This window comes from Acipenser ruthenus, chromosome 9 (genome assembly GCF_902713425.1).
Source record: "Acipenser ruthenus chromosome 9, fAciRut3.2 maternal haplotype, whole genome shotgun sequence".
Classification (NCBI taxonomy): Eukaryota; Metazoa; Chordata; class Actinopteri; order Acipenseriformes; family Acipenseridae; genus Acipenser; species Acipenser ruthenus.
The window spans coordinates 11377394-11391877 of NC_081197.1; the positions used below are offsets into that span (position 1 = coordinate 11377394).

The 14484-nt window shown below is 37.6% G+C and overlaps 1 protein-coding gene across 5 annotated transcripts in view; it reads left to right on the plus strand.

The window, feature by feature from the left end:
• Positions 1–1742: 1742 nt before the first annotated feature.
• LOC117406632 (NADPH oxidase 4-like) overlaps positions 1743–14484 on the plus strand; it is a 37638-nt gene continuing 24896 nt past the window's right edge. Inside the window, exons 1-6 of one of the 5 annotated variants that reach the window (XM_059031134.1) lie at positions 1743–2285; positions 2620–2715; positions 6978–7088; positions 7476–7560; positions 9486–9557; positions 12726–12823. In XM_059031134.1, the coding sequence (XP_058887117.1) occupies positions 2223–2285; positions 2620–2715; positions 6978–7088; positions 7476–7560; positions 9486–9557; positions 12726–12823 (525 nt within the window). In that variant the 5' untranslated portion in view covers positions 1743–2222. Of the gene's footprint in view, positions 2286–2619; positions 2716–6977; positions 7089–7475; positions 7561–9485; positions 9558–12725; positions 12824–14484 lie in introns of those variants that run through there. The other 4 variants (XM_059031135.1, XM_059031136.1, XM_059031137.1 and 1 more) reach the window with 4 other exon arrangements.

Here is a 14484-nt window from a genome sequence, read left to right on the forward strand (position 1 = left end):
ATAATAATATTATAGAACTCCTACTTATTTCTTATTGAACCTGTTAAGACTATGTAACACCTGTCAACTAACTGTCAACTTTTCAAGCAACTCGTTGTAGAGGACATTTTAAAACAATTTTTAATAAGTAGCTCAAATCAGCTATTACAAAGCGTTACTTCAGTTGCCTGGTGTTTCACTGGCTTTAAGGTGCTAAAGCAACGGCATGTCATATCTTTAAAGGGACAATCTAATTGCGTGACCAGCTAATAAACTCCTTAATAATAATGACCTTAAAATGTCTGGATGCATTCTTGCAAAGCTCTGCATTCTTGCAAAGCTCTGCTTTGCTCTGAGAAAGACACCGTTTCTTCAGGGACCTTTTTTGGTGCACTAGAAAATTGTGTCAGAGGAAAAAACTGCAGTTTACTGCCAAGTTTAGTAAAGAAAGAAAACTCGGGTGTTTGGATGCAAGGTAGATTTACTATGATTTTAATGTCCAAACGGCAATTAAGAGACTAAACATTACATCTGTGAAATAGTAAAATGTGCACAAAACAAAGATAAGCACAACACAAGTAAACTTCCGGACCTCTCAATGCTCACTTTAAGCAAGTTTCGCTAAGTTTCATTAAGTTGCTTAAATCAAAATAGTTGTGCTGTTATCTGTTAATCATCTCCCATGGGGAAAGTCGATGTGTTTAGCGAGTTGCTTGCTGAAGTTGCCAGGAGGTCATACACTGGAAACTTGTGTTGCTCAACAGTCGCAACAAAAGTGGACAGTGTAAACTAGACTATTGCTTGCTCTTTAGAAACTTAAAACCTTCTCTATATTATGGCAACCTTTCTTACTGAATTTGAAGCGGTACTGTTTATAGCATGCATAACAGCTGTGCCAGAGCACTTGTGGGATGGATTGCTAAAGTGTTTTGCATATATGTGAAGATATAATGATCTTCTATTCAGAATTTGCAAGATATTTAGTAAGCAAGGGGTGTGAGTGGCATAAACAGGGAACATATTGCCCACCTTTATATAATCAGATTTATATATATATATATATATATATATATATATATATATATATATATATATATATATATATATATATATATATCTGTACCAATACCTGAGTGGATTTTGTACTCATTTTTGTAAGAATTAGTACAACAGTTCAGTGTAATATTTTGATGTGAATATTCTGTTTTTCAAGGGCATAATGTGGACATGTCGACACTAAATGGGTTGAACCATTTTCTTTAGTGTTTTGTTTTTACAAGTATGTGTGACTTCTAGCATCCTGTTACTTAGATAGGGACCTGTGATTATAGGAATACATGTTTTCCTCTTGCCTAAAAATTGCATCTAAAAAACAAAGGTTCTCAATGTAGCTGTGCCAGTACTTTTGCATAATGATGCAATGCTAACCTACCCTAACCTTATGGTTAATAATGGTTTGCTGCTAAATACCAGATACACACATAATTCAGTACAAAGGTTTCAATGAATAAAAATCCCGAAGGTCAAGAACGATTTAACAACATCAGTACGGTTTCTGGCAATATTATTTGTTTTAGTTTATAAACCCAATACAAATCGTCCATAATTCTAGATTGCTATTGGTAAGATGGTCATTTTCTGCTTTATTAATTTAAATCTACCAGAAATTATAAGAATTGGAAGTGAACCCAATATGAATGCGTACACAATAATCTTTATTTATTGCGTGACACTGCTCCACTACACCTTATGGCACCGAGAGCGCAGCTTAATCACATACCGAAATCTAGCAAAAGTAGCAGGAGAGTTGACCAAGCCGAAGGTTATATGGTGGGTAATATGATTTCAGTGTTTTTGTTTTAGCAGAGTGGGATAGTCATTTCCGGGTGTCGCCAGTCGCTGGTCCCACGATTTGGTTACATTCCTGGGAACACGTCTCTCCCGCAACAGAACGTTTTGGAGGATTACTTTTTGGACAACGGGGCGAGTTCACGAAGAACTTGTGCAGACAGAGAAACAGCGGTGTAACTTAGAAAACAAAAATGCTGATCCAATGTTAACGTGACCGAACACAATTTATGCAAGAAAACAGAATGGAGATCAAAGGAATGTTATAAAGTCAGGGGTAGCGCCATTGTGTTTAGAAGAGGAAGGCATTTGATTTAGCGGTGAGGGAAAGGGAATCTCTAATTTAAGTAAATTACCAAACTGGCAAACAGAGCACTGCAACCAAAATTAAACCCATGAGGCTTAATATGGCATGGAAAAGTTGGATATCTAACGAGTGTGGAAAACATCTACTTCTGGTAAGATTACATTTTAAATGAAATTACTGTTGCTGCTTAGACACCTTGTTTCTTTTGATTGATGAGCACGATTCTAAAAAAATGTATTTACAAAGTATGTAGTTTGCCTGATTTCTTGTATATGTCGATAAAAGTAGAATTGTTGTGTTGTATTGTTTTATTTAATTTTTGTATGCACTTTTAATTACGTTTTGCAGTTGATTTCATATTTCCAGGTAGTAGTGAACATATAACCACCTTGGTTTAAAACACTTGTGATAAGTACAGTGGTCTAAAAACGTGTTTCATCTTAACGGTATTTCTTTTTTAGATTGTTTTCATTGTTTAATTTCAGCTCTTGTGGTTGGCTGTCAACGTGTGGCTGTTTTGGAAAACGTTCATACTGTACTACAGTGGTCCACAATATTATTATCTGCACAGAATGCTGGGGGTAAGTCAAGTAAACACTGTGTGCTGTTTAATTATAAAATTACGGTATATGCTATGTAAGAGGCGATAACACGAAGTGAGGAGATGACAATCAAAAGACGTCTCACAGCTGGTATTGTGGAGTTGACTGCAAACAGATTACACTATGTAACACAATTTTTGTTTCTGGGTAGTAAGTGTTATTTCCTAATTGCTTATGCCTCAAAAGTATAGAAAATGGCTATTATTCCCCACAAACTTTGCTTTTGTGACCAGGACAGTGATATTTTGAAATTTACCTATTTCCAATGAGAAAACGGGCGGATTTGTGTCTTTTCGTTCACATAAAGTCAGAAAAAAACAACATATGAATCCAAATTAACATGTATTTATACTAAAGTAATACAAAAATGACAAAAGATTTAGAAGTGAGTAGTTTTCTGAGATTTACGATTATACTGTAAATCACTTTCACGAATCAGCCCCCAAATGTAGTTTCCCATCATGTTCTCGTTATACTGTCCTTGGTAGCGGCGTTCAAAGTCCAGTATATCCTGGTGGAAGCGCTCGCCTTGCTCCTCCGAGTACGCTCCCATGTTCTCCTTGAATTTATCAAGATGAGCATCAAGGATATGGACTTTGAGGGACATCCTACAGCCCATTGTGCCGTAGTTCTTCACCAGAGTCTCAACCAGCTCCACATAGTTTTCGGCCTTGTGATTGCCCAGGAAGCCCCGAACCACTGCGACAAAGCTGTTCCAAGCCGCTTTCTCCTTACTAGTGAGCTTCTTGGGGAATTCGTTGCACTCCAGGATCTTCTTTATCTGTGGTCCGACGAAGACACCGGCTTTGACCTTTGCCTCAGACAGCTTAGGGAAGAAGTCTTGAAGGTACTTGAAGGCTGCCGACTCCTTATCTAGAGATCTGACAAATTGTTTCATAAGGCCCAATTTGATGTTCAGTGGTGGCATCAGCACCTTCCGGGGGTCCACCAGTGGCTCCCACTTGACGTTGTTCCTCCCCACAGAGAACTCGGTCCGCTTGGAAGGGTCCACCATGCAGAAGTAGCAGTTGCTTGAGTGGTCAGTGGGTTCCCGCCAAATTCTTGGGATAGCGAACTTCATTGCTCTCTTTTCCCCTCGGTACCATCCTACAAAAATACATTTAATTTCACCCATGACTAATGTGTAAGAGATTCTCGCAGCATTTTTCATATATGATATATTTTTTCAATAACATTGAAAATTGTAAAACATTTTAAAATTAAAAACTTTTACAATTTAAAAAATTTTAACAAATTTTATAACATAAAATTCCGAGCAACAATTGTCCATCTTACCTTCCAGAGTTTTTTTGCAGTGCTCGCAGGTGAAATCAGGTGCCCAGGGTTTGTCTTGATCCCCGACAGGCATGCCGAAATATGCCTTGTAGGCCTCACACATCTTAGCAGATGCTTCCACGGAGTACTTTTTCGCTCTTGTCTTGATAAATTGGCCGCAGACATAGCAAAATGCGTCTGCCGGATGCTTGCAGCCTCTTGATGCCATCTCAGAAAAATGCAGATATGTATCCACTTAGGCAGCTGGAACTAAACTGAACTGGTGGGCTTAAGGCCCCTGTATTTATACTACTATTTATATTACTGGAAAGCTCTAGAAAGTTCTAGAAGTTACTCCAAGTTTACTCAGCACTGAATCTATCTGGAATGTTCTGGAAAATAGGTAAATTTCAAAATATCACTGTCCTGGTCACAAAAGCAAAGTTTGTGGGGAATAATAGCCATTTTCTATACTTTTGAGGCATAAGCAATTAGGAAATAACACTTACTACCCAGGAACAAAAAAAAAAAAAAAAAAAAAAAAATTGTTACACGGTGTTATCATGCATATTATTTGGTTGGGAGAATGGAAAATAGATGGACCCCATTGCTTTGATGAACGCCACATACATCTGTAAAACAACACAGCAAAAACAGTCCCGACTGAATTCAGATACCTTTATTAGAGCCTTGTGTTTGTTGTATTACACACACACACATTTTACAGAAACGTTTAAGTACTGTATAGTCCATCTAATATATCATTTTGTTGGCAGAGTCAATGTTTCTGTGCGAAATACCCTGGTTTGATCTAGCACGTGGGTTACGTCATACTTGCGGCAGTCTTGAGTGAACCTTGAATGCGGTTCATTATTATGGTAACAATAATACACTTAAAAATAAAGCTTAAGCGAATTATTGCCAAGGAGAACATTAGATTATTGCCATGAACGCACTGAAGTACTGTATTTATAATATATAAATGTAAACAAAAAATTGGGGGATGTACAGGACGTTTTCAAGAAAAAAAACCAAAAACCTTCTCCGCCCCTTCTACACCTCCTTCAGCACTGTCAGGAATTGTGGACTCTCATAAACTAATACATTTTTCAGTTATTAAAGGTAAAAGGAAGTTCTCAACACATTTTGAAGTAAGCCAGTTATATGTGCTGGTTGGTTTCAGTTTTTTTAAACAAATGCTGTTAAGCAATGTTGCTTATAAAATGGCTTGGATAAATTAAGTGCTGTGATTGGCTGAACAATATCACATGACTGTGCTGTAATAATTGTCTTACTGCACAGCTATGACATCATAGACCAACTTACTTACCTTATCTATTAATATTACTATGCCTTAATAGTAACAATTATCTAAACAGTGTTTCTGTATGTAAAAATGTCAACATACAACTGAAACAGCATTTGAATCACTCAACAATTGTTTTTTTTTTATCTGTCACTAAGAATGACAGAAAAATATGGCGAATATACTGTGGTGTTTATTTAGCCAGAGAACAGAACAAAGTAAACTCTGAGGCAAGCAGTAGCAGTAACACTATTCAAAAGCCATCTGAGAAATCACCACGCAAGTCTCGCTCCGCATGTAATATACTGTATCAGCAGCGGCATGTACTTATTAAACTAAATATCGCCTTATAAAACTGACTAGTGAGTATGCCTTATAAAACTGACTAGCGAGTATGCCTTATAAAACTGACTAGCGAGTATGCAATTTTTAAATTTGACACAACAGATACATCTCACCACTACCCTCCGATTTCAGAAACATATTTAAAACAAAATTTACATAAGTCTCTCCTGGTCTCTGCTGACACAACCGTTGGGATTTTAAACAAGGTCAGGTTCAGCATAGAATTCTGTTGTGCTCGCCGCGGACGGGAAAGACTGCGGCACTGCGTAAACTGACACGGAAGTTGTTTAGTCCACATCATCTAATGCTGGTTTACAATCTAGGGAAATTATGCCGGTTACCGACATCGGTGTGAAAACAGCCTGAGAAATTATTGGTCAGCTTCTCTTGAAGACGGCAAAGCCTGAGTAGGATCATTTCCTATAAAAAAAATAAAATAAATAAATAAACCACTTGGAAGCCCCTCTCTTGAGTGCCAGTGTGGGATGTGGGAAATCAATTCACAAATGTCATTTCATCTAAAAATTTTTTTTACTATAAATGGCCACGTTCAATGTAATGTTTATGGCAAATGAAAAAAAAAAAAAAAACATCAAACAGTCTTCAGGGACTATTTTTTCTCACTGGAAGGATACATAATATATTTCTTATTTTATTTTCCTTAAAAAAGCTAGTTTGTGTGATTATTAAAAAAAAATAAAAAATGTAGCCATTTTATAAGCGAAATAACCCACTCCAAGACAGTTTCTTACATACACGTCGCATTGGAATGTGGAACATCTCACAGCGAGCTGCCTAACTGTCAAAAGCATAACCTTTGAATACTATTCCCATTGTGAACCATTCTAGGTACATTGTGTGCTTGGGGCAGTTGAATAAAGATGAGCATCACTGTGAGGGTACTGTGTCTTTGTTCTTTTTTATTGCATCATGCTTAAGTTTTGTGTAATACAAAGCTTTTATGCTAGTCAATGTGCACATTCATCCACATGTCTTAGCAGGTAATGAGACAATTATAAAATGGATATGTGACACCGCTTGCATCATTCTATTCTTTTCTTATCAAAGCCATGTGAATTGTTAAAAGAACACGTTCCCCCCTCAAGTGCCACAAGAAGCTTACAGTTGTATTAGGACTCGTCATGGCATTTCATTACTCAATGAAAAGTAATTGACAGTGCTACCTTTGTTATCATGTCAAAAAATAAAGAAACCGGTTCGCTGGGAATGTGGGGACATTTGTTGGATACCAAAGAGTGGCCTGGCTTTTACGTTGTTTGTGGTTTAATTTCTGACCCTTACTGTTTTTGTTCAGCTAGGATTGTGTATTAGCAGGGCCTCGGCATCTGTCCTAAACCTCAATTGCAGTCTTGTGCTGCTGCCCGTGTGCCGAACTCTCCTGGCTTTCCTACGAGGATCACAGAAGGTAAATAAATACATTCAAGCTTAATCCTGTTATAATGAGTAGTGCTGGTATCAGTCGAGCTGCCACAGGGGTTTCAATCTTAGCAGGGGATGGCAATGGCCCTTGTGTGTGTGTGTGTGTCTTTCTTTCAGCTACACCAGTTAAACAACATTGTATACATTTATTAAGAAAGCAGGTTTATAATTGAGCGTTATTATGATACTCCGCTGTTTATAACTTTAACTTGAAGCTGGTATCCAATGTTTACACAAGAGATTTTTTAAATTATCTCCTATTTTATATGCTTTTGTTTGGCCCTCAGCCTGCAGCTGAGGTGGCTGTCAGTACATCATGTATGTTTAAAAGACATATTATCCAAGGTAATACTGGCCATTATTTATTTTCCAGGTAGCTAGCAGAAAAGCCAGAAGGTTGTTGGATAAAAGCAAAACATTCCATGCAGCATGTGGTGTGACTGTATGTATCTTTTCAGGTAAGCAAACATATTTATTGCGATAATATTGCAGTGTTCTGTTCCCAAAACACCCACTCAATTGATTTTAAATGCTTAAATCTTTAGAAGAAGTAGGATTTGTGGAAACTAACACCTTTTAAAGTATATGAGATTCTCTTTATTGTCTTTTTAATGTAATGCCCAGTTTCGTCCTATATTTAATATTTAAACCAAATGTCTTATTGGTGGTTTCTTTCTACAGTACATTGCACTAAACGGTGTCAGAGGTCAATACTGATGTCTGTTCAGCCATTAAAATAGAATCCTGTCTTTTGCAAGAGACTTAAATTCATTTTTAAAAGTTTTTATTTTTTTGGACACATATGCCTGATATGTGTCCTGTGCAGTAAAAGTGTTTGTTTTGTGTGCAACATTTACAGTTTTCAGGGGAATGTTTACAGTTCAATGTGATGTAAAAACATTGAGACGGTAGAAATACATTATGTAGAATGGATCAAGGGATGTAAGGGCTTTTGTTATGTACTGCATCAAAGATATTACAAAAAGCTGTCTGAGGCAGCTTCTGTGAAGCCCTTGTTAGATTTCCTTGCTTGAAACCAGTCTGTAGTATTTTTGAGGAATGATACTGACTGTACAGTGATGTCCCATTTGGGGCTGCGTTTCTGTTTGGGGCTTAGCGCTGAAAGCAGAAACTACATTGTAAATACCTGTTTCTGGGTTTGTGTTTAACAGGGGGAAGTGTTACGTGCGTGAGTCGTCGCTAAATAATAACTGACACAGAGCATTGGGTGTTGACACACCGCACAGGCGCGCAGATTTAATTAAACACACAGGCTCTGCCACTAAGGTACCAGCAATGGTAGCCCTAGTGTCAGATTTAATAAAGAAAACAAAACAAAACAAAGCTAAAAATAAAAGTGCCACACAAAGCGAGCGCTAGCCTCATTAAAAGAGGCCCCCCCACTCTAGGAACCTACTACACTGCGAAACATATACTTGTTGGGATCAACACCCTCTATATTAACCTACTGCTGTTGCTCCCGAAGTCCCGGCCTCCCAGCGACTCTGGGTCTTTATGACTGACTGGCAGTCTTGACAGGCACTGTCTTGCAGTTGAAGGGTTCCGTGCTAGTTATCTTGCAGAGCAGACGCTCTCTCCTTGATGTAAAGAAAGCTCCCCTCTGTGTAGCATGGCGCTGCAAGCACCTCAAACTGTGGCTCCCGATCAGCTCAGCACTGGGCAAGCCTGCCTGTTCAATTAGTTGCCTAGCAACGCGTCTCCAGTTGCATGTCCCAGCAGCAAACATCCGTGCAAGACCCAGCGACAGGGTGCTCCCTGTCACAGTGTTGTATATCCTTTTTTGTGCTATTGATTTTAGAAGAGTAACACTGAAATAGTTAAAATCGGCAGCCTCACAAGCCTTCTAATGACTGCAAGAAACTTTCTTCATACAATACAATACAGTACTATATCTCTGAGTCTTTTAATAATCACAAGAAGGTGTAAAAAAAAAAAAAAGGGTACGTGCACAAGTAAGCAATTTAGGTATCAAAGTGTAGGATCTAGATTGTAAAAGAAAGCGGTAGAAGTCTGCAGGAAGAACAGGAAAACAACACCTTTTGTATTGTGATTTGAACTTTTGAACTAAGTCTGCATCACACATCTTTAGGAATTGAGTTCCATAGCCTCTGGGTATTGTAGCTATAGGCAATGGATTTAAAAAGTAAAAAAAATATATGTTGACTTGGTTGGCATTAATGGATTCTGCCATGTAATCGGCCCTGGTGTATTTAATACAACTGCTTTTTTTTTTTTTTAACTAGCTGGTTTACACTATGTCTTGAAATTGTTTTGCAGTTAGTTAGTTTAAATGCATGAAGTTTAGCAACTGCCTTTTCGTGCCAAACTTTTGTTCAGCGTTTTATTCTCTCCATCTAAGTAGATCCAACTGCAGCTGTTTCAGCAGGAGTGTCTCAGATGCTCGTCCTGGAGAAGGAGTCGGCTCCACGCCGAGGTTTGGAGAGCATCTGCATGGGGAATGTAGTATTACATTTAGGTTTTAAATGCCTGTGGGGCTGAGTGGAAGTATTGTCTAGGACACTGCCTTATACCGCTGGGACCTGATATGGTGCAAATCGAACAGTTAACGTATCGTGTTGTATTTATATTTAAAATTCTAGTTCAGTCGACAGTAACCGTTTATCCTTTTAACTGTTTTGACTCCACCTGTTGCTAAAGTATACCCTAGAGCATTTTTGGGAGCTGATGTGTGAAAGATACTTCTCCCAAACGTGTGTGAACCCTTGGGACTGCCAAACTAACAGAATCCTGAGAGCGTAAACTATAGCCAGTGTTACCAATGTATGTATTTTCTTGTAGCATTAAAAATTGACACGCACTGTGGTGTTTTACTGGAAATATGGCCGCTAGGTTAGCTAATTTAATACTACAATAGAAATAGAAAAAATATACCTTTGCTGTTTCTTTCTCTCTTCAACAGTCCTGGGGGGGGGGGGGGGGGGGGACACGCAGCTGGGCTTTACTACTATTTGAGAAACTGGCACATATCTGGCACGTAATTTGTGTCAAGTTTAATATGCGCAGACATTCTGAAAAATGGAAATTAAAAATATAACTGCATTAACAAAAAAAACACAAAATACTTCAAAAATAACGTGGTGTTTATCTTACATTTTTTTGTTATCAAAATCAATTTTAAAAAAACATTTTTTTTAGCGTTCATAAAATTGGGTCAAAGGTGTTTACTTTACTGAAAGGATACACGGCCAGTGGTTATCGCCTCTTACAGTTTCAGAGTACGTCACAAGGGAGTGCCTAATTACACAAGTGTGGCCTGCATATTGCAGGTGTTTGTTTGCAATTCTGGGGTCTACCCAGCAGAAATCTTCTAGATGTTCCCTTTTCTATAAACTGTCTTACATGGATGCATGCAGGTAGAGCATGCAGTATCTTAACATTAACATCATGAGGCTGTTTCAAAGCAGACAAAAGAAACAAAAGAAATCCTCAGCGAAATCGGCATCTGCAATGGTGAAACTACTGATTAGATAACAAAAAAAACAAAACAGTTCATAGCAAGTGTATCCTTAACAAGACAGTTTTAAGGAAACAGAAGTGGGTGCAGGGATATTCTCTGTTCTGTGTCACTTTTAAAGTTCATTAAGTGATTTAAACAGGAGTCTTCCGGAGTGTCTGGGGGGTTGGGGGGTTGGGGGGTTGGGGGAGGGAATGCTCGTTGTGTCGTCAGACAGGGCTGGACGATGATAAAATAGCATTTTGTAGGAATGCTGAACTACTTCTAATTGTATTAGCACTGACTATCACAATTCATTCATTGGGTTAATAAAGAAAAAGTGAACTTTTTTAACCACTGTAAATATGAATTGGTGCCACAACTCATGTTGGTTCTGCATTCCACAAACACCAGCTGTTATCCCTGGCAGTGTTTCACAGATGCTTAATTTGCTGACAGTACATCAGATTAGTTTTGATCTTGTTGGAGGGAAAAATGCTTTTTTGACATATTGTAATCTTTGTTGGGGAAATGCTACAATTCGCACTGATGCATCTGATTTTTATAATGGCATCACACAATGAGATTGTCAAGCGTGGCCATTTTCACACATGCTGCAGCTTTATAATTAGCAAACACACCCCACACCTCCAGGGCAGTGTTAGTGTCCTGTTTCCTATCCCAGGGGCCAGATCTGATTGCCCAGTTTCTGTGTTTTGAAACATTAAAGACAGCAGTTGTGACTGGTTGACCTTTATAATGATGTGAGTCCCAGAATTAAAGTATGAAGTGTGGAATGCGCTTTTAGCAAAGCTGATCCAGTTGTAAACGCCATTGCTCTGTTTTACATTTGTAAATTGACAGTCTTAAGGTTTTGTGTCCATTATCGTTACCAAACCTATTAATAAAAACACCAATTCATTTCACAAAACTAGAATCAAACGGCAAACTGTAGTCTAAACCAAGGTGTCTGAAATACTTGTTTGTTTCTCATTTTGTAACATTTTCTAAAATACATTAGGCCTGGAAACTGGAATAATTTTTTTGTAAATATACCTGATTATTCTGATTGCTTTTCTAACTGTGATTTCTCTCTGTGATTTGTCTGTTTAACTTCAAATACAACTTGAGTTTTAAGAGAGCAGAAAATGTTGTTTTTACATGGCTAAACCAGGAATTATTGACATGGTTAACTCTTATTTACAGTGCTTACCCGTTGCAGACCATGCTTGGTACAGTATTGGTCATCACACCATTAGCGACCATGACCAACAATGATTTACCAGATGTCTGGGGGATGCTGTTTAGGGCTAAATTAGCGTGTCTTTAATGAAAAAGCAGGTCACGGGAGGCATTTGTTTGTGGTCAGAATTGTTAAGTTGCAGTTCTGCTCCTGACAACCCCTTTGTTTTCTCAAGATACTGTGTATAAACATTAATTGGTAGACTTTGCCGGCCAAGATAAACTCCAGAGGCTCTTTTTGTCAAAGATTATGTTTGTGAAATGTTGCTCCACCCCTTTTTTGTTAATATGCTTTAGATTCCATGCTTACAGTCATGGCCACAAGTTTGCAACACCTAGAAATTTAGGATTGAGACATTAATAAAAAATAATATATATATATATAATATGAAAATAATTTAGATATTTTATTTAACATCATGTAAGCAAGGTAACTACAACTGCAAAAGTGTATACCGAAAGCCATAATAATCGTACAGTATTTCATGTTAGATTTCGAAATGTCCCAATTATAATTTTTTGTCAGTTTTTTGTTAAGTATATTGGAAACTATAAAGTGGTATGTAACTCAATATGTTAGCATAACATTATTCAGCAGATTTCATTTTACTTTATGAAGCAAAATTACTTAATTCTATAGGGTGATGCAAAAATTTTGGCTATAGCTGTATATATTTGGTAAAAGAGCCTCACCAACAATGTTGGCTATATATATATATATTTATATTGCTAACGGGAAAAAGAAAGACTAAAACTAAATACAGCTGAATAGTAGAAAACTGACTGCTAAAGATGTTTATCTGTGTTCATTAAACATGTCGTGTCATGTTTAAACACAACATACATTATTTATGTGCATTTTGACCTACATTTTCTAAGCCCTTTGCTGCATCTCTTCTCTTGCAGTGGTCCATGTTGCAGCCCACATGGTGAACATTCTGAATTTCTCTGCGCGGTACAGTGAAGATTTCCCTTCACTTAATGTTGCTCACTACAAGGGGGAGGTAAGAACCAAGGTCCCCTTTTTAACAGCTTTATAACAATCTTCCTTTTTATTATTTTGATTTAATAAACAGGCCACTTTAATGCAACAGCCAATTTTGCTTAACTGCCACGCAGTTGAGCAAACCCTCAGTCTCTGGGATCTTAGGGTTATCTAAGGGAGGAATGCAGGCAGGAACCAGTTTGTTCCCCTGTGTTTAGTTTGTGTTACCTAAACTAAAATCAAATCCTTAGACTTTCACTTTGCTCAAAGTGGCCGCTCTGGTGTGAGGGTTATCGCACACATTGTCAAACAGGTAACACAACAATAACGATTCATGATGTGGTACGGAACAGAAAAGCCAGAGCACTTGTTATGTTTTTATGTCATTTTGTTTCTTGCTCTTCCTGCAGTGATTTAGAGCAGTGGTGCACAAAGCGGGGGGCACGGAGAGTCAGTAAGGGAGGAGTGACTATGACTAGAGGCAGTTCTGTAAAAGGTTTTTGTTTTTATTAAATAAACACATAAATACCAGTTAAAGTCCAAGTAAGTTCTTGCCTTTCAAATGAGCCGTTGACGATCACTCTAGGACTTGTAGAACCAGAGAAATGATGTTTGAAGTGGCAAGTGTCCGTGAAACTGCAGTGAACAGAGCTGAAATGGCAGCTTCCATGTATTTATATTTTAACAGTGATTTTCCCAGATTGAGTGTAAATCGTGTATTTCTTTCTAGATTTAACCAAAAATATAATAATTCTGATTTAGCTTAATAGATCAATGTTAACAAACACATTCTTAAAAGTTTTTTTTGGCATTGTAGTATGCAGAGTAGGCAGGGAAGCAGAGACATTGGCTCTCAGAGTATAATGGCAGCTCTACAGCACACAATGCCAAATGAAAAGAAAAATGACAGATACGTTATTTAAACAGTTGTAGCAACGCATGGGGATGTATAACGCTATATTTGTTGGAAATTCGTTACTTTCTATGAGGAGATGGAACACCATTCCACAGTGGGATAGTGCTTTCAATTTACTTAATATTAATAATGGCAAAACTTCAATGTTTAATGGGGTATATTAATTTTATTCTTTTTAAAATCTTTTACAATGTTTTTTTTTTTTGTTTACAAATTGGGCAAATTAAAGAGACAAATGAATTTATACAACAACAGGCGTGTTCTTGTTTATATTATTGAGAGAATACCTGAATGGAGTTGTGTTTTCATATTGATGCTCTGAGTCTGATGGGTAACTGTCTTCCTGTATTTGCTTGCGTCAATGTCAAATATGTGTCAGTTACAGTAGCTGTAAGGTTACTTACAAACAGGTGGTGTAAAAGATTACTTTGCAGAATCTTGAAAAAAACTCTAGAAAACAGCCTTTTGCTCTGCACTTTGTGAATCTGCAGTTAGGGCAAGAGGCGCAAAAATGACTGAGAAAATAATGTAGTGGACTGCGAAGAGTCAGACACAGGAAATGCTAAACATTTTGAAGGAACTTCATATTGCAGTATTGTTATTGTAATGTGACTATTTCAAGACTTTTTGATGCATATTAATTTTATTAATAGTCAGTCATGTAAACACAGTGACTGGTGGGTAGCTGGTTCCCTGCTTGCAATACTTCATAAATTTACAAAGAAGGGAGTGTCTGTCCTTACAAATTCCTCTCTTGGTGGTGT